Consider the following 21,391-nt stretch of genomic DNA (forward strand, 5'->3'; position numbering starts at 1 on the left):
CCAAAGTCTGTTCATCTTACCTCTAAATTCTGGTCAATTTCTCAAATATTTTCCATCCATATTTCATATTTTACCTTCTGACATCATAACCTGTTAGAAGGGGGATATTCCTTGTATTAAATTCTCTAATTAAATGTTGCTGGCTTCCGTGATTTCACCCTCGGGAGGAACTACCCTACAATGGATGTGACCATGTAAAGACTTGTGTGTAACACTAGAGCTGGACTGTCTACAACCAATGTAAGATTTAACAACAACCAACAACAACCTCTACACCTTTAATATCAATAATGTCTCCACTCGGTGTATAGGATTTACACCAAATACAAAGCTTACACAGGTATGTGTACTATTTTTAATAGTACAAGACATATAATGATTTATAAGTAAATTGTACATGTATGGTACAATATTGAATTAGTATCATTATCCCATTTGGGCATTTCAAACTACTCTTAAGTTTGTTAATTATGAGTACATTGGTGCAATATACATGATTTGGACATTGATGACACAGAAATATATCTATCACAGTGGATGTCACACAAATTGCATTGTTTAACTGGGTACTTAAGAAACGTTTCCTCTCCCTTTAGACTGGTTTTGGTAGAGACTCTTTAAGAATCCTCCTCAGAATTTTTCCGCTGGGAGACTTGGGAATCTGATCAGTGAATTCAACACCTCCTCTCAATCGTTTGTAGTGTGCAACATTGCCTGTTGTATAAAAATAATAAAAGATAAAAAATTGTTTGACATGAAAGAAGAGGCCCACAGGCCTTATCAGTCACCTGAGTATCAGTTATCAGTGAAAAGTATCACTAGTCCTGAAGGCTATGAAATTTATAATGATTTTCCTGTTCTGCATATCTAAGCTAAATTCTAATATTCAGCAGCAGCATAGCCCAAATCCCCTCCCTAAAGCCCATACTAATGAAAGTCTTTACATAATATGTTGTATTGACAGTATTTGACTATTTTGGACCCACCCTAGAGTCAAAACCCTGAGGTTGCGAAATTTACAATTTTGGTACATCCCTTTATGCTTTTCTTAAGTACGGTACACATGCATTTTATTTTTGCTATGATAATTTTGGCCCCACCCAGGAACCAAAGCCTCACCTTCGGATTGTAGTAAAGAAGAGGAGAAAACCTTTGACTGGACCGGGAATCGAACACAGGACCCCTGCATTACTAGTCAGGTGCTCTAACCACTGAGCTATCCAGGCCGATATCCACAGTCCATATTGTCCTAACTACTACATTCCTCCCCCTTTTAATTTGTCTTCGCCATCGCATACACATAACCCAGATTCTTTTTGCCCTGGGCCAGGACAACCTGCAGTGCAGGGGTGCATGGTCAACTGTAGTAAAGGAGAAAATCTATGGCTGGACTGGGAATCAAACCTGGGACACCTGCATTACTAGTCAGGTGCTCCAACCACTGAACTATCCAAGCCAATATCCAGGGTCCGTATAGCCATAACTACTAGAAGATCATGAAATTTACCCTTTTGATAAGGGGCTACCAGCTCCTTCTAAAATATCTATTTAGTTTCAATTTAGTATCAATAGTAATAAAAAAGATGTTATTTAAATGTTCACACATACACAGTAATTACTAAATTCCAAGTTTGGCCCTCCCTGAAGTCAGAACCTCTACCCCAGGGATCATGAAATTTAAACCTTTGGTAGAGGCCTTTCTGCTCTACATGACTATGCATTTAGTTTTTCTTAAAGATGTGCATTTTTTTTATATTGGTCAATCTTGGGCAGTTTATGTCCCTAAAGCCCTGAAGGTGTAAGAGTCCTGAAATTTACAATTTAAGTCCCCCTTGTCCCAAAGATGCTTCATACCAAATTTGAAAAGCATAAGAATGGTAGCTGTCAATAAGAAGTTAAAAACAATGATGAATGCAGACCAATAGCAATTGGTCACCAGAAGAAAAAATATAACCCAGCAAACATCTCTATGCTACAAGTTTGCATTTCAAATTGACAGATCCTATGCAGGTGCCTCCATGTGCTCTGCCTTCCCAGATTCCAACCAGTGGATTACCCTAGTAGGTACCTACAATCCCATGAACGGAGTAAATATAAATCTTTCAGACAGAAAATTGCACACCTTCGACAAAAGCTGCAATATCGTGAGCCGACACTTCCTGGTTGGGTTTCTTCACAATATAAGCCATAGGAACCTCTCCTCCATCTTCATCTGGAAGTCCGATAACGGCGACATCTTGTACTGCTGGATGTTGAAGCAGAAGATCTTCCAGCTCCGCTGGTGCCACCTATTGTTCAAATGAAACATCATTTCTGGCATCTAAATCACAGGCACTTGTTTCTGTAAATTACTTATGACCTCTGTTGTTATTAGTATACAGAGGTCATAAGTAATTTACAGAAACAAGTGCCTGTGATCTAAATACATGTAGGATCAAACAAAATCAACTTTTCATTTTTACTGGTATTCAATTTATTTTGTTTCCATGTAATTTATCCACTATGTCTTTCCAGTATTTCAAAGCTTATGCATATACATGTATGTCTATATTGTGGTAGAAAAAAGATCATTTCTCCATTAAAAAAAATACATTCCCATCAAGAGGAAAATGTTATAGTAATTGCCAAAGAAAATTACATTCAGTGGCTAAAGACTAAAAATTATACTGCAGTTACACTGTAGGTACTCGAGAAGGAATCATGAGAGATTTATTTGCTTTAATGGCCGTTTGAGAATTTTTCGCTTATATTGAGATGTCACCAGATGTAGGTGAAGTACAATAAATTTTGACCTATGCTCGGCACTTACGGCCTTTGAGCAGTGAGGTTTCTTTATCATGCCACACCTGCTGTGATACGGGACCTCGGTTTTTGCAGTCTCATCCAAAGGACAGCCCCATTTAGTCACCTTTAATGACATGCAAGGGATACTGAGGACCTTTTCTAACCCAGGTCCCCACGGGATGCCTGCTTTGATAAGGGACCTTGGTTTTTAAGGTTTCATATGAAAGCCACACAACTCTCGTGTGTATATGCTGAGCATTTGGCAAATGAGCAGTCACTACCAAATTTACGTCTTAGGTTTTAACAAGGCCAAGTCCCAAGCAATGCTTGAACTCGCAATTTACCAGTCACAAAGTGAATAACTCACAATTTACCAATCACAAAGTGAATAACTCACAATCTACCAGTCACAAAGTGAAGAACTCGCAATCTATCAGTCACAAAGTGAATAACTCGCAATCTACCAGTCACAAAGTGAATAACTCGCAATCTACCAGTCACAAAGTGAATAACTCGCAATCTACCAGTCACAAAGTGAATGCTCTGACCACTGAGAGATAAAAACTGAACTGTTTATACAATATATATTGAAAAAACTATACACAATATTTCCCCCTGAAACCAGAAACGCTTAAGAAATACGTGTGTGTATCAACATAAGCGCTTCAGAAAAGTCATAATTCTGACATGGCAGTTCATACCCTCTTGTATTATCAGAAATTTATTTCTTCTATTTTACATTTTACTTTCATTTCTGTTGGAATTCCTAGCTGTTAAAACAAAAAATACTACTGGTATCTATAATATCAATTAGTTCTGTAATTCATGCAGGTATAGCTTACCGCAGCACATTCATGAGGAAATTTCCATCATTACAATCTTATTGGAAATGTAAATAAAAGTAATGAACAATCTCACCTGATTTCCTTTGTATTTGATGAGCTCCTTCAGTCGATCAGTTATCATGAAAACATTTCTTTCCTTAACATAATGACCGATATCACCTAAAATATTTATAGAAATAAACATGTAAATGTGTGTTATTTAGTGGGAGCAATAACTAGATGTCCTCTCGGGACTAATACCCCATGCGGGGCACGCTATATAAAAACAGACTTGTTCAGATCAAACCAGTAGTTGTCTGATCAAATGGTCATCTACTGTTGCGGAATCAGTAGAATTCGTGGTGGCTCAATTTTTGTGCAATTCGTGGGTACCCCTCACCCACAAATTTACATCCTCAACGAATAAAGAAAACAAGTATACAAGAATCTTACAAATATATATAAATCCACGAAATTACGTCCCCTCGAACCCGTAAAAATTCAGCAACCCACGAAAATTGGCCCCCAAAAAATTTAAATGATTCTACAGTAGTTATATTATTTTTATCTAAAATTGAAAATGTTGCTTTAAAAGAAATCAATGAATCAATGAAATATTAAAATAATTCTATACCAATAAATAGGATTTTCAGAGAATGTAATTGTTTATTATCATTTGTCTTAATTTGGTACATGGTTTAAAAATTGCTAGAGTACAGACAGACAGACAGACGGAGATGCTGAATCCTAATGCAAAATGTGGGGGTATTAAAAAAATCACACACATAATATGATAGGTTAACACTTTACCCGTGTGAAGCCATCCATTCTTGATCATTTCGTCCGTGGCCTTCTGGTTGTTGAGGTACCCTTTCATCACCTGAGGTCCCTTCACACACACCTCTCCCACTTCTCCCTCCAGGACATCTTCATCAGTTTCAGGATTCACTATCTACAAAAGAGAGTATCCCAATACAGTAAAACACACCTATAATGAACACGGCTATAACGAATCCTGCTTATTCACTATCTACCAAAGAGAGTATCCCAATACAGTAAAACACACCTATAATGAACACGGCTATAACGAATCCTGCTTATTCACTATCTACAAAAGAGTATCCCAATACAGTAAAACACACCTATAATGAACACGGCTATAACGAATCCTGCTTATTCACTATCTACCAAAGAGAGTATCCCAATACAGTAAAACACACCTATAATGAACACGGCTATAACGAATCCTGCTTATTCACTATTTACCAAAGAGAGTATCCCAATACAGTAAAACACACCTATAATGAACACAGCTATAACGAATCCTGCTTATTCACTATTTACCAAAGAGAGTATCCCAATACAGTAAAACACACTTATAATGAACATGGCTATAACGAATCCTGCTTATTCACTATCTACAAAAGAGGGTATCCCAATACAGTAAAACACACCTATAACAAGAGGTACTGTGAGCAATGCTCACTAAGAATACCCCCCGCTTACCCCAATCTCCCAAAGGGTGTTGGTAATGGGTATAAACTACCTCTTTTCTGAGTGTAAAAAACAAATGGCATGACAAACCGAACCATATTGCTACTTCGATGTCCAGTGCGCGTGACCTTTGACCTTTTGACCCCAAAATCGATAGGGAACATCTTCATCCCATGGGTAGTCCATATGTATGATATGGTGACTGTAGGTGGAAAGGATAACGCTTTAGAGCCCGGAAACCATATTGCTACTTCGATGTCCAGTGCGCTTGACCTTTGATCTTTTGACCCCAAAATCAATAGGGAACATCTTCATCCCATGGGTAGTCCATATGTATGATATGGTGACTGTAGGTGGAAAGGATAATGCTTTAGAGCCCGGAAACCATATTGCTACTTCGATGTCCAGTGCGCTTGACCTTTGACCTTTTGACCCCAAAATCGATAGGGAACATCTTCATCCCATGGGTAGTCCATATGTATGATATGGTGACGGTAGGTGGAAAGGATAATGCTTTAGAGTCCAGAAACCATTGCGTCTACAGACGGACGGACGGACAGACAGACGGACAACCCGATTCCAGTATACCCCCCCCACAACTTGTTGCGGGGGGTATAATGAACATGGCTATAACGAATCCTGCTTATTCACTATCTACCAAAGAGGGTAGGTGACTCAGGTGACCTAAAAAAAACTCCATCATTTTCTAAATGATTGCCTACCCTGCATTGAGTGTTGGGAACAACTTGTCCTATTGTTCCAGGGTTGGGTGGGATGACATCAAGATGTGTGACAGGACTGGTCTCTGTCATGCCATACCCTTTAATTAGATCATGTATATAAACAATTCATGATATAGTGCAAAGTGTTCAGGTTTATTTGTATCTTGTATATTAGTGTTATGCATGTGATAAGGGGATATTTTTCATATTCTATATAATTAATATTGATACAAGAAAAAAACTGCCATGCATTACTTTCTATTATAAACATTGCTGTGTTGTCATGCCTTTGTTCTTGCTGTCTAAACGTTTACCTGTAGCAGCCTGATAATAATAATTACCAATTCAATAATATATTATGGGACTGCCTATAGTATTATTACAGGTTTAAATGGCAATATTTTAAGTAGCAGTCTGATATATATTATGGACTGCCTATAGTGTTACTACAGGTAACTTTTGGAGATTTAAATGTTTATGAATGAGATAGGCCTCATGTAGTTCTACATGTAAAATTGTCAGACTGTTTTCTAAATTAGGGCCTCAAACCAATAATTTGACATATAGAACTGTATTAGGCACGTTACTTATAATACATGTATACCACTTAAAGGGGCATGATGTGTAGTTACTAACAGATATTCATCCTCCTCCATGACATCATATTAGTCATTTTAATTTTAAATTTCATTACAAGTTATTGATAAAATTACATGGATCAGTGGTTTTGTACATGACCCTGGCCTAGGGGTTATAAAACTCTTTTACCATACTCATACTTAAACTCAGCCATGTTTGTTTCAAGTACAACTCTGAGCAAGCTCCGAAGCTAACTAAAAATCTTGAGCACGTACTTCATTTGAGTATGAAAATAATTTTATAAAAGTTTCATAACCTTTACTTTTGATATGATTACAATCTAGAGCATGGAGTTTGAGTATGAAGACCTACTCAAAAATTTTTATAACCACCTATCTTTGCCTCTGTCTTTGAAACGCCCAGAATTTTAAAATACTTGTTCTCTGCTATAATGAATAAATACTACTTATCATAAATATGAAAAATATCACCCATCATTGAAATCCATGTAATAGAGAGAGACAAGAAGACACCACATTTTTAATACAATATTGACAAACCTTGTCGGATGACGACGTTGAGTCTATCCATGACCTCGTGAGAGAGCCCCTCCCCCAGCGGGGCTGCCCCTGACGTCAACGTTTTTAGGTTACTTAGGTCAAATTTGGAAACAATTGGGTGTTTTCCCATAAACAAGACAATGGGTGGCACGATATGAAGTTGTGTTACCTTGTAATAAAAAGAGAAAAACTTCACTACATTCAAATTTCATTATCTCGAACTTGATGAGGCTGAGAAAAAACTGAGGGTTCAAGATATTGTGGTTATAATACATAAAGAAAATTTAATTGGGACTTCCTATTCACTTTGACTTCCATGGTATTGGAGATATTGATGTTCGAGAGACTGAAGTTCAGCTGTATACTTAGTCTGCAACTTAATTCTGTATTATAAGACAAGCAGAAGCTACGGAAGTACTTGTACATACAACCATAGACAACATGCTTCCTTTATTCTTCAGGTCCTCCATCAATGACAATATTACAAAGGAAACACTACCTTGTGAGCTTCCAAAGCCTTGAGAAACTGCTCGGGGTCAAACTTTGGAAGGGTTACTAGTTTCCCACCATCTATCAGAACTCCAAACATCACAGGGCACATGCCGTAGATATGGAAGAAGGGGAGAATACCGAGGGATGTATCATCCACACTCACATTGAGAATTTGTCTGACAAAATAAATTCAAAGACAATTAACAAAGTGTTTGCTAGCTGCAGAACAGTAGCTCTCTGAAAAAATAATGGGACAGATCAGAGAGCTACAGATCCACCCCTTATAAAAACCTTTGATTTACAGTGTAGAAAAAAATGTGCATGGCTGAGGCCTTATTTCGAAAATTTTGTTGGACATGACAAAGTTATAACAAACTGTTTTTCACTGGCCTGTATGTTCACTATAACTGTGTTTTAATGTATAACGAAGTTTGGTTTAATAATGAACTGTTTTTATCTGGCCCTGGAGGTTAACTATAATCATGTTTTACTGCATAATGCAGTTTGGTTATAAAGGACTGTTTAAGCTGGCCCTGGAGGTTCACTATAACTGTGCTTTACTGTGTAACAAAGTTTGGTTATAATGAACTGGTTTTTGCTGACCCTGGAGGTTCACTGTAACCATGTTTTACTGTATAATGAAGTTTGGTTACAATGAACTGTTTAAACTGGTCCTGGAGGCTCACTATAACCGTGTTTTACTGTCCCTGTAATTTGGTTTCACCTTAGAACTTTGTAATGGTGGTATATTAAATTTCATACAATTCTAAACCATGCAGTGACAAACCTGAATTGTTGTAGATTGGCAACAAGGTTGTTATGAGTTAACATGACTCCTTTAGGAAGTCCAGTTGTCCCACTGGAGTAGGGAAGCACACAAATGTCTTCCAAGGGGTCGATCACAACGTTTTCAGGAAATGCTTTTCCATCATCTTGCATCAGAGTAGCAAAGGGTCGACAGCCATCACTCTCCCCAAACACGGTGATACTCTAAAAATTAAAAATGTGTTCAACGTTGATTCTGTTTGACATCTCTCAACACACATCAATTACTGGATTTGGCTTATTGATTTTCAAAATTAAGACATTGTTCATATTGGTGCCTGATTTATAACAGATGATTTAACAACTGACAACTTTTATCAGTACTGATCGAGTCTAGGGGATGGGGTCATGATTTGTGTTTTGGATCAATTTTTTTTCTTCTGGAAAAAAACATTGATCACATAAATACTTCAGCGAAAAACATATTTCATGTACTTTTTCCAGTCCTTGCAATACATCGGAACTTTCGATAGCGTCCTTAACAACAGGCACAAGCTGAGGAATAGTGAATACTGCTTTAGCATTGGCGTGTTCTAGCTGCCTGGAAAGCTCACCTGGAAGTAAAAGTCATTTTATACCTGTGCATACAAAGAATCAACATAGGCTTTAGCACAAAAATGTCTTTTCACTGAATAGATATCTGTCATTGTGAAGTACATGTAAACGTCAGAGAGGAACATCCTATTAAATCCTCACCTGCTGTGTAGGCTGGGTTAGAAGTAGTGACAACAATTCCCGCAGAAGCAGCAGCCAGGAGAAGGACAGAGAATTCTGGAATATTGACACTGTGGATAGAAATGATGTCACCTTTCCTATATCCTAACCTTGTCAGAGCACTGGCAACCTTCACAACAGCAGCTTGAAGTTGAGCATATGTGTATTTTCTGTCTGTAAGGTAATCTACCTGTCCAAATAAATTTATTTAAAAATAGTTAAAGATATGCATTGTGAATTTTCCATCTAAAGTTTTCTTAAATGGATGTATACTTCTAAATACAAAGACATATTTTATTCTTTGTGAATTTTAAGTTTGATTTTCATATACAGAGAATGTATATTTTCTAAAAGTCAGTGTTTCCTGAGAATAGTTCTTGCAAATCAATTTACCAAAGCAACTCGATCACCAAATTTTTCAAATTTCTCCAACATGAATTGCCCCAATGGCTTCTGTTCCAACTGTAGATCACCATGACGAGATGTGTATAGTTGATTCTGAACCGCAGACCAACTGAACTGTCTGAGATTGGCTGGATTTAACTGACAAGTACGTTTTGCTCGTTGTCCAATATGTGAAGAACAGTTGGATTTTAACGTTCTCAGAAAGAGTCTCCCGCCTCTTTCAATCTGCTTCATTGTCTTCATGGAGGGCATCTACAAATATTAAGTTTTTGTTCTGTAATATAGGAAATTTTAGACTACACCAGGAATCGGACCAGCTGGGACCCCTGCATTACTAGTCAGGTACTCTAACTACTGAACTACCCAGGCTGATATCTACGGAAGCCGATAGGTGCCAGGGTATAGAATTAATATTTATTTAACTGGCGGCCGCCACTTATTATCTGGCGGCTGCCACTTAATTTATATATGGCAGCTGCCAATTGCAAAAACAATGTAATTTGTATCACTGAGTGATTATTTTGGAAAGATTTAGAATAGTACGCAAACACGCAGCATGATTTTTCAAAGTGTATAGGGACAGTCGGAGGAGAAATTGTCTTCTACAGTTGTTGACAAGCAGAAAAGGAACCTAAAATGTCTCTTCTGTCCAAACTTCATACTCCTAAATTGGAGGGAGGGGGCTCCGTTCATCCTTCAATTGATCAGTTCATTCATTATTACATTTTTACCATTCATTACTACCACCAAAAGAGTGGGGTGGGGGCCAGTCCGCTAATTAATCTTATTTCACATGTGAAAATAATTTAGTTTGCATGTGAAAATAACAGAAATTGAACGTTTAAAAAATATGGAGGGTCAGCCCCGTGGTTCTACATATTTAACAGTACAATCGAAAAACAATAATTTAATGCTCTTAATTGTGTATATATATATATATATATCACATACATATTACTAAGCATTGGGGAGGGATTGCACCCCTTTCATTTTGAGAGAGAGATAGAGAAAGAGAGAGAAGTTGAATAATTGGTGACAGCCATATAAATGATTTAAATTGAGTGGCGGCCGCCAGATAAATTATCTGGCGGCCACCAGTTAAATTAAGTGGCAGCCGCCACATAAATTAAGTGGCGGCCGCCAGTTAATTTATATGGCAGCCGCCAGATAATATATGGCAGCCGCCAGATATTAAGTGGCCGCTGCCAGTTAATAAGTGGCGGCCGCCAGTTAAATTAACTGGTGGCCACCAGTTAAATAAATATTGATTCTATACCCTGGCACCTATCGGCTTCCGTAGATATCCATGGTCCATATAACCATTTTCCTCCCTCCTTATTTTCATTTGGTGCCGTGACCTTCCTTTTGAAATTCTATTTCATTCACTGTTGACTTGGGGTTAACCAATCTTTCTCTCCCTTTTCATTAGCTTTTCTTGTATCAACAATCACATACCAAATGCTCTACATCGCTATGCATTTAGTTTTTCTTAAAAGATATGTGATTGTAGAAAAGATTTTTAAAAATTGGTCAATTTTTGGCAGTCCTGAAATTTACAATTTATGTCCCCAGCTTGTCCCAAAGATATTTCATACCAAATTTGAAAAGAATTGGAATGGTAGTCAACAAGAAGTTAGAAATGTTCAATTGTTAACACACGGCAGACAGATGATGACTGCAATACGTCACCTGAGTTTACTCACTAAAAAGTGATTGTTTTCAATGAATTACATGTACATCTAAAAAAAAAAAAAAAAAAGAAGTTGACTCATTTACGGCACTATGCTGGTACTGACTAAAACCCGGTCTCGGTCCCGGTCTTCGGTCTCGTGACTAAAACCCGGTCTTCGGTCCCGGTCCCATGCAGATACCTTTATTCGATAAAAACAGAATATAGCAGGATATTTGAGCCCCATTTCTCAATAACTTAGGTATGACATCTCATGCCTGCATTCTGATAGTAAATTGATCATATTATTTTCTTCTTTCGTAAAATAATAAGTGAAAACTCCGGGACCAGTGGGACCGAGAAATAAAAACAATGCTAAAAGCCGGTCCCGGTCTCGACATTTTTCCTCAATAGCCGCGTTAATCTACCTTTTCATAAAAAAGATAAGGACGTGATACTCAATGGCATCCCTTTGTATACATATATTTCTGATTTATTGTGTGTATAGGTTTTTTATTCCAATATTCTTTATACATGTACTTATGTCAGAATCGAACTCAACTACATGTACGTGATATTTTGTCCCAAATGATCGCGTTACACTACCTTTTCATAAGAAGATGAGGATGTAGAAGGGAAATAATATACATGTACTTATCCTGGTGTATTTGTTTGTAATTTACAGTTAGTTTATTTGTTCATTCATTTTATTTCTTCTATTCCTGTCAAAATCAGTTTTCAAAGATTCATGTTTTGTATTCCGAACCTGATCTCTTTATATGGGTATAGTTGTATATAACCAATAAATAATAACTATAAAATATTTCTTCCTTTCTTATTTGATACTTAGTTTTCTTTCTTTTTTCAGTTGTGGTTCTTTTAGATGCAATGCTTTAAAAAAATCCACCTAATATATTTATAGTATCTATAAAAGTGTGTCATACATAGGTCACATGTATGGAGCGCCAAATTAACATAAACTCAAATAATTAAAGATATCTTCAATTATTTGAAGATATCATCAATTCATTTGATGCGCGCAACAATTCAGTTAAAGATCTCTTCAAATAATTAATGATATCTTCAATTCTGAATTATTGCGCGCATTAATTGAATTGATGATAGCATTAATTGAATTGAAGTGCGCATTAATTCATTTGATGAGAGCAATAATGTTTTAATGCGCGCATTAATTCAATTTAAAGAGAGCAATAATTGAATTGATGATATCTTCAAATAATTGAAGATATCTTCAATTATTTGAGTTTATGTTAATTTGGTGCTCCATACACATGCTCACCAAAAATTCTCAGATTCTGTATACTTATACAGAAGATACCCTCTGACTTTAGATGATCTTCAAATAATCTATGGTATATTTTTATTGTAATATTATGTGGTAACTATATTTATTGTGATTAGTTATGTACGTATATGTATAAACATAAATGTATTAATTATGCTGCACAAAAACTGTTTGTTTCCTATTTTCAAAATATCTTATATTTCAAAGTGCATAAATTTGACATAACATACATGTAAATTCATTTAAGAAATAAATTTCAGTTTTGAAAATACAAATAGGCCTACTGTTAGCGCCTCGTGAAAAGTATGCCTGCGTGAAGCATTTTATACCCTCGTGTATTTTTACTAACCATTCAAAAGTTATGGCTAAGGTTAAAGATTTTCAAAAGTAGGTCAAATTTGAAAGGTGAAGAATTGCATGTAAAGAAAGGGCTTGTCACAAGGAGTACACATGTGAAATACAGTCATTCCTTAAATATATATCGGATTTTCTTACATTAAACATCACAATTTCTGATATTAAAAAAAGAAAGAATATATTTGATATTAAGGTATTCAATGTATAATGACCATATTTCATATCTAATTAATGGATGGTGGAATTTTTGTAATCATGGTATCATTTTGAAGGGTTCATCAAATAAAAATAAACCACCATAGGAATTTTCAAAATTTTGTTTACTTCTTGATTTATTTCCCCTAGAATTTAACATTGAGGTATATGGGAAATGCATGTTTTATTACAATATTTTAAGAAGAAATTATATTTTCACACAAATCTCTTGGTAGAAAGTTACATACACTTTCTCTTAATGAAAATATGAAATAAAATTAATCATTGACCATGCACATTTTTAGAAAATTAGATTACAAAGGGCAGACAACTCTTCCAAAAAGTCTTAAGTGCAAAAAGGTCAGCTTCTAATCATTTACCAGTCATGTGAATTTCATCTGCTTCACTTTCATCATTATCTAACAATAAACATTTATGTTGATCTAAATCCTTCAAAATTGTTCATTATTCTTTCATTATACATGCAATACCTTAAAACACATTTCTATATCAGAAATATAATTCTTGATATAAAAATTTTCGTATTTCTTCAGATCAGGAAATCGGGTGTTTTTTTTTTTCCATATCAAATTATCATTATTACTATTGAAAAAATTATTTTCTGATATAAAAAAATCTTTCTTCAATATAAAGAAATGGAATTTGTTGTACGTATCATTTGATATCAGCATTTAAAACTAATCAACGGTTACGTCATTGAATAGTTAAAGCTGTATGGTCCGAATTACAATATTTTTTTCAATCTCGTAAAAACGCTATTAAATCATCGCATACATGTATGTAGAGGCTGTACGACATATCATAAATTATTTCACCTGTTTTAACCCAAATTATTTGATTTTAAATCGATGTTTACAAATAACCGCGCCACTCTGCCATTTCAAGTGACAGTCACGTGACCAGTTCAAACTTTCAGATCATCGGTGGTCTTATCTGTGTAAAGCTGTGTATTATGTTATAACAGTACCGTACCATAAGTTTAATAGAAATAAAAATATCAAATACCTCTTAGTAATTCGTTGTTTTACTCTCTTTCAGCCTTAAAACTAAACAGTTGCGTATTTATAGGTTATAGACTTGGTATGGGAAAATATGACGACCGAGTTTTTTGGCGCGTAGACAAAAAACGAGGTCGTCATATTTTCCCATACCAAGTCTATAACCTTTTTAGCTCACCTGAGCTGAAAGCTCAAGTGAGCTTTTCTGATCACCTGTATTCCGGCGTCCGTCCGTCTGTAAATTTTTCACATTTTCAACTTCTTCTCAACAACCACTGGGCCAATTTCAACCAAAGTTGGCACAAAACATCCTTAGGTAAAGGGAATTCTAAATTGTTAAAATAAAGGGCCAGGCCACCTTCTAAGGGGAGATAATCAAGAAAAGGTAAAAATAGGGTAGGGTCATTAAAAAATCTTCTTCTCAAGAACCACTGGGCCAGAAAAGATGAAATTTATAGATAAGCTTTATTAGGTAGTGCAGATTCTAAATTGTTAAAATCATGGCCCCCGGGGGTCGGATGGGGCCACAATAGGGGGTCAAAGTTTTACATACAAATATATAGGGAAAATCTTTAAAAATCTTCTTCTCAAGAACCACTGAGCCAGAAAAGCTGAGATTTATATGACAGCTTCCTTATATAATGCAGATTCTAAATTGTTAAAATCATGGCCCCGGGGGGTTGGATGGGGCCACAATAGGGGATCAAAGTTTTACATACAAATATATAGGGAAAATCTTTAAAAATCTTCTTCTCAAGAACCACTGAGCCAGAAAAGCTGAGATTTATATGAAAGCTTCCTTATATAATGCAAATTCTAAATTGTTAAAATCATGGCCCCCGGGGGTCGGATGGGGCCACAATAGGGGATCAAAGTTTTACATACAAATATATAGGAAAAATCTTGAAAAATCTTCTTCCCAGAACCACTAAGCCAGAAAAGCTGAGATTTATATGAAAGCTTCCTTATATAATGAAGATTCTAAATCGTTGAAAGCATGGCCCCCGGGGGTCGGATGGGGCCACAATAGGGGGTCAAAGTTGGGGGTTTTTTTGTTTTGTTTTTTCAGGTTTTTTTTTTTTTGGATATAGTACAGATTCAAGTTCGTTAAAATCATGGACCCCAGGGATTGAATGGGGCCTCAAGGGGGGCATCAAAGTTTTACATACAAATTTATAGGAAAAATCTTTTAAAATCTTCTTCTCAAGAACCACTGAGCCAGAAAAGCTGAGATTTATATGAAAGCTTCCTGATATAGTGCAGATTATAAATTGATAAGATCATGGCCCCCGGGGGTCGGATGGGGCCACAGTAGGGGGTCAAAGTTTTACATACAAATATATAGGAAAAGTCTTTAAAAATCTTCTTCCCAGAACCACTAAGCCAGAAAAGCTGAGATTTATATGAAAGCTTTCTGATATAGTGCAGATTCAGGTTTGTTGAAATCATGCCCCCCCACCCCTTTGGGGTAGGATGGTGCCACAATAGGGGATCAAAGTTTTAAATACAAATATATAGGGAAAATCTTTAAAAATCTTCTTCTCAAGAACCATTCGGCCAAAGAAGTTCATATTTACATGAAAGCTTTCTGACATAGTGTAGATTCAAGTTTGCAAAAACCATGGCCTCCAGGGGTAGGTTTGGGGCCATAATAGGGACTACGGTTTTACATGCAAATAGATATGGAAAATCTTCTGATATGGACCAAGGTGACTCAGGTGAGCGATGTGGCCCATGGGCCTCTTGTTATTATATACTTTCAATTTCATTTAGAAACTAACAATAATTTATTTTTAACAATTTCTTTATTGGTTTAACTGAGTAAAAGATGAAAAACACGAAAAATTTGAAAATTAACGACGTAGTATATTTGCTTGTGTATTGATTGTGATGTAATGTTTGAGGGCCGGAATGTTTCCGGACGTATATCATGTGATATATGCCCGCAAACTTTTAAAGAAAAGAGAAGAGATGAAATTGAAAGAATATAATAAGAGTTAATACATGTTGGGATTCCCCTGACGCGCGTGGGTCTATTCATAGACGTCTATTATGGGATGATTTATATATGTAGCCACTATATTTACTTTCTAAATAATATTCGCACTGTTTTCTTTTACATGCAGATGTTTTCAAGCATGTAATTAAAGGAAAGTTAATAACTTTATAAAGTAATTAATCTGCTTTAAAGTAATTATGTACAAAAATAATACATGAACATCGGGTCATACAGCTTTAACTATTCAACTGCTGAGTATTGAATGGTCAAATTATTCAATGACTAAACACAATGGATGACGTCACTGAAATTCAAAAAAATACTTTTAAAACATTAAACCTTTATCAACAATGTCATGTTGCATCCACATGTTGTTTGAATTCAAGTTTGGTTATGTCATGCCCTTTTGGGGTTAGGTTAGGGTCATAATATGGAGTCAACATTTTAATGGGAATATAGATTGAGAGAAAAAAAAATCTTTTTTAAAATCACAACAGCTGAAAAACGACGGGGCCAAGGTAACTAAGGTGAGCGATGTGGCCCATGGGCCTCTTATTTATTCATACTGTCGTTACCTCGTGTAGCTGATTTTATCAGATTGATAAAGTCATTACAGATTTTGTTTCGAGGAAATAACGTGGATTGTCCCTTCCTTTCCGATTATAGGCCAAATTAACATAAACTCAAATAATTGAAGATATCTTCAATTATTTGAAGATATCATCATTTAAATTATTGCTCTCTTTAATTGAATTAATGCCCGCATTAAATCAATTATTGCTCTCATCAAATGAATTAATGCGCGCATCAATTCAATTATTGCTCTCATCAGTTGATTTAATGCGCGCATTATATCAATTATTGCTCTCTTCAATGTGAATTGTAGCGCGCATCAATTCAATTGTTGATATCATTAATTCACTTGAAGAGATCATTAATTCAATTAAAGTGCGCATCAATTCAGCTGAAGAATTAATGCTATTGTAATGTGTTGGTCTTTGTGTTGATAAAGTTAGCGCACAGGAGTCGGCAATTTTATCAATAAAGTATAAATATATGAGAAATGGGCATAAATACTACCACTAAGCTTCCGGAGCGTAGCGGGCAAGAAATGACACCAGTCCTAAACACACCATACGTTTGGACAACGATGAAAGAGAAAAGGTTGAAATAGTAAAATATCAAAGGTAAAGTTAACAACCTTTGAAACCGGTGAACATGATACTTTAATAATTAGCGCATTTAATCGATAAATTGTGGGTTTATGCCAGCGTTTTGAGTATACAATGTAAAAACAATTAAACTTTACGCTTTATAACCAGGCGCGTAGCTACGTTTACCTCAAAACGCCCGGGCGTACACATAAAAAAAACTATTAAATGCTACAAACATAGGTGAAAAATAAGTGTCTGCAGTATCTGCGGTACATTAGTCTCCCTATTGGTACTGATATCTTGAATATCCTGTTAGTGTTACACCTTTCCGGGTCTAAACCGTTGTCGTTACGGCATGTTTTTCTCTATATTAGACCCCTCTTACAATAGGCGTACACATTAATTAATTAACTCAGGTTACGCCACTGATAACGTAAAAGTTTCGCCTAATAACACGTGATTTTCGCGTTATAACACGAAAAAACGCAATCCCACCCCCTTTTTCAGCTACGAAAATGAGTTCAATGGGCTTTCGTACAAACCGCATCGGTATGGAGCGCCAAATTAACATAAACTCAAATAATTGAAGATCTCTTCAATTATTTGAAGATATCATCAATTCATTTGATGCGCGCAACAATTTAATTAAAGATCTCTTCAAATAATTAATGATATCTTCAATTCTGAATTATTGCGCGCATTAATTGAATTGATGATAGCATTAATTCTTCAACTGAATTGATGCGCACTTCAATTGAATTAATGATCTCTTCAAATGAATTAATGATATCAACAATTGAATTGATGCGCGCTACAATTCAATTGAAGAGAGCAATAATTGATATAATGCGCGCATTAAATCAATTGATGAGAGCAATAATTGAATTGATGCGCGCATTAATTCATTTGATGAGAGCAATAATTGATTTAATGTGCGCATTACTTCAATTATTGCTCTCTTCAATTGAATTAATGATATCTTTAATTCATTTGAAGAGAGCAATAATTCTTTTAGAGAGAGCAACTATATAACTAAAGATATCTTCAATTCAACATATCCACAATTGAATTAATGATATCTTTAATTGAATTGTTGCTCTCTTTAAAAGAATTGATGCGCGCATTAATTCCTTATACAAAAGCATTGTAAATAATTTAAAGATATCTTCAATTGAATCAAAGAGATCATCAAATTATTTAAACCGAGCTCTAAATCAATTATTGCGAGCAATATTTCTACTAAATTGATGCTCTCATCAAATGAATTGAAGAGAGCAATAATTGAATTAATGCGCGCATCAAATCTATTATTGCTCTCATTAATTGAATTAATGCGCACATCAATTGAATTGAAGAGAGCAATAATTGAATTAATGCGCGCATTAAATCAATTATTGCTCTCATTAATTCAATTGATGCGCGCATTAATTCAATTGATGAGAGCAATAATTGAATTGAAGCGCGCATTAATTCATTTGATGAGAGCAATAATTGATTTAATGCGCACTTTAATTCAATTAAAGAGAGCAATAATTGAATTGATGATATCTTCAAATAATTAAAGATATCTTCAATTATTTGAGTTTATGTTAATTTGGCGCTCCATACATCGGCGATGCAGTAATATGAAAAATATACAAACTTCGTTTACAACGCTAATATCATAAAATGTCTGTCTGAAATGGGAGCAATACTGGCATTATGATCTTTTTATTTTCAAATCTATAAAATACATGATATGTTGTCAATACATATAGTCAAAAGAATACAATAGTGATGACCGATGTGGATTAGCTACTAACATTCATGCTGGTTACTGAACTTACACATAAAACTAAGACTAACGGCCGGAATGGGGGTAGTGGTACTAAAAAAAAGTACCTATACCTCCGCTAATACTCATTATAATTTTATTCGGTAAAAAATCCCATAATCTATGGGGCAACACCATTCTGAATTTGATAAGATATTAACATTTTAGTATTGATAAGACTATGAAAATCCTGTCGGAATGAACGAAGGTTGTAAAATGTTAGTGTTTTCCCAGTGTAGTTGGTGCCACATATTTCTTTATATCTTCTTAAATATCTAATATTTTCTTATTCGGTAAACCTTCCCACAATCTATGGGGCAAATACCTTCAGAACATAACAAATTTATAGCATCAAGATGATTTCTAATACGTGAAAATCCTGCCGGAATGAGTAAATGCATCTTATTCGGATAAATTTCCCGAAATCTACGGGGCAAGATCTTTTCAAATATACTTCTTCGTATTCTTCGTCACTCTTGTCCAGGTCGATGCGGGCTTCGATTCCAACGGTGTGGACGAGATAACTGGAGGACTAGCATACGACTCATTCTTACGACCAACAGGCACACTTGTTGACTTACTGACTTGTTGACTCCTCGGCGCACTTGCACTCAAGACACAGACCCGATCACAGATGACAGACGCGGGCACAGATGACACAGACGCGATCACAGAAGACACAGACGCGATCACAGAAGACAGACGCGGGCACAAATGACACAGACGCGGGCACAGAAGACACAGACGCGATCACAGAAGACACAGACGCGGGCACAAATGACACAGACGCGGGCACAGAAGACACAGACGCGATCACAGAAGACACAGACGCGATCACAGAAGACACAGACGCGGGCACAAATGACACAGACGCGGGCACAGAAGACACAGACGCGATCACAGAAACAGACGCGATCACAGAAGACAGACGAGATCACAGAAGACACAGACGCGGGCACAAATGACACAGACGCGATCACAGAAGACACAGACGCGGGCACAGAAGACACAGACGCGATCACAGAAGACACAGACGCGATCACAGACGACACAGACGCGATCACAGAAGACACAGACGCGGGCACAAATGACACAGACGCGGGCACAAATGACACAGACACGGGTACAGATGACAGACGCGGGCACAGATGACACAGGCGCGGACACAAATGACACAGACGCGGGCACAGATGACACAGACGCGATCACAGAAGACACAGACGCGATCACAGAAGACACAGACGCGGGCACACGCATCTACACTGGGGGCAGCACACACATCCGCGTTGCTGCTCTCACAAATAGTAGGTCGAATCCGGAAGACTACGGTGAAGATGTCGTCCTTCAGTTGCTGTATTCCTCGACGCGTCATTCCGGCAGGGATTTCTATTAGTTGTCATCTTAGATTTTAAAAATTGTTATATATATATTCTGAAAGGTGTTGCCCCATAGATTATGGGATATTTTACCAAATAAAAATATGATGAGTATTAGCGGAGATATGGGTACTTTTTTGAGTACCACTACCTCCATTCCGGCCTTTAGACCTGACTGTATAAAAAAATTGTCTGCAGTGGGGCATACCCAAACATGGAATCTGACCTACATATTTATGACCTCCCAATACATAGCTGTTGGAGACTCAATGTTGATCTAGGACTAGGTCAAAAGCTCATGAGGCATATATATATATATATATATATAATGTTGGAGTTCAAGACCAAAATATACCTATGCACGTACTAAATATCAAACTAAGTCTCAGAGAATTCTATGTACACTGACCCATTTAAAGTTCTTCTGAGTTGTCGACACCAAGCAAATTGATTAATACAATATTTAACCTAAATCTTAATCCTCTTTGCATCTAAAAACCGAGAATTAAAAATAGAACTCTAAAACATACCGTCAATATATACGATCAGGCAGTGAATCTCCCTCAAAATCACAACGATTGTGTAGTATTGCTTGTGTTTACATCGGCGCGGGGGCTCTTACGGGAGAATTCCCAGGTGAGTGTCCTTAAAGGTACAAATGTGTTTGTTGAATGGGATACTATGCTTAGGTTGGACTTTAAACTCCTGTTTTTTGGGGGTGCTTTTTTATTTGGTGTGAGTGTGTTTTAAAGTTCCCTGTTGATAATATAGAATGCACTGCTTATAATATTACATTAAAATACACATAGTGTCTGTTACAGATAGGATTTAGCCATGCAGAAAGCTAGAGCACCAGACCATATGTTATTGCATGTATGACAAGTACTGTACGTCTGAGGATAGGATAGGAAAGACTTCATTTCACTGAATCCATGTATTAAAACCACTATACACATTATACCATGAACCTATTTTGTGTGCACCTGGGTTTTTTTTTAATTCATCTTAAAAAAAATTAAGAACACGTACCATAATACCATTGATAAAGTGTACGCCAACCTATTTTGTGATGAAACTCCATTTGAAATTTTGTAAATCAACACT

At 36.2% G+C, this 21,391-nt stretch overlaps 1 protein-coding gene across 3 annotated transcripts; it reads right to left on the reverse strand.

Annotated features, from left to right (window-relative positions):
• Nucleotides 1-262: 262 nt before the first annotated feature.
• LOC125650259 (uncharacterized) lies at nt 263-20,967 on the reverse strand. 3 transcript variants are annotated; one of them, XM_048878390.2, is made up of 12 exons: nt 20,818-20,967; nt 9,388-9,651; nt 8,977-9,184; nt 8,716-8,834; nt 8,243-8,445; nt 7,463-7,631; nt 6,964-7,132; nt 5,825-5,922; nt 4,419-4,560; nt 3,703-3,788; nt 2,123-2,288; nt 263-714 (listed from the first exon to the last, which is right to left on the reverse strand). In XM_048878390.2, the coding sequence occupies exons 2-12, from the start codon at nt 9,649-9,651 to the stop codon at nt 593-595; spliced, it is 1,746 nt and encodes a 581-aa protein (XP_048734347.2). In that variant the 5' UTR covers nt 20,818-20,967; the 3' UTR covers nt 263-592. The 3 variants fall into 3 exon arrangements, with proteins under 3 accessions (XP_048734347.2, XP_048734348.2, XP_056022504.1); XM_048878391.2 differs by lacking the exon at nt 20,818-20,967 and adding an exon at nt 11,103-11,187; XM_056166529.1 differs by lacking the exon at nt 20,818-20,967 and adding an exon at nt 11,089-11,151.
• Nucleotides 20,968-21,391: the final 424 nt, after the last annotated feature.

This window comes from Ostrea edulis, chromosome 5, assembly GCF_947568905.1.
Source record: "Ostrea edulis chromosome 5, xbOstEdul1.1, whole genome shotgun sequence".
Lineage (NCBI taxonomy): Eukaryota > Metazoa > Mollusca > Bivalvia > Ostreida > Ostreidae > Ostrea > Ostrea edulis.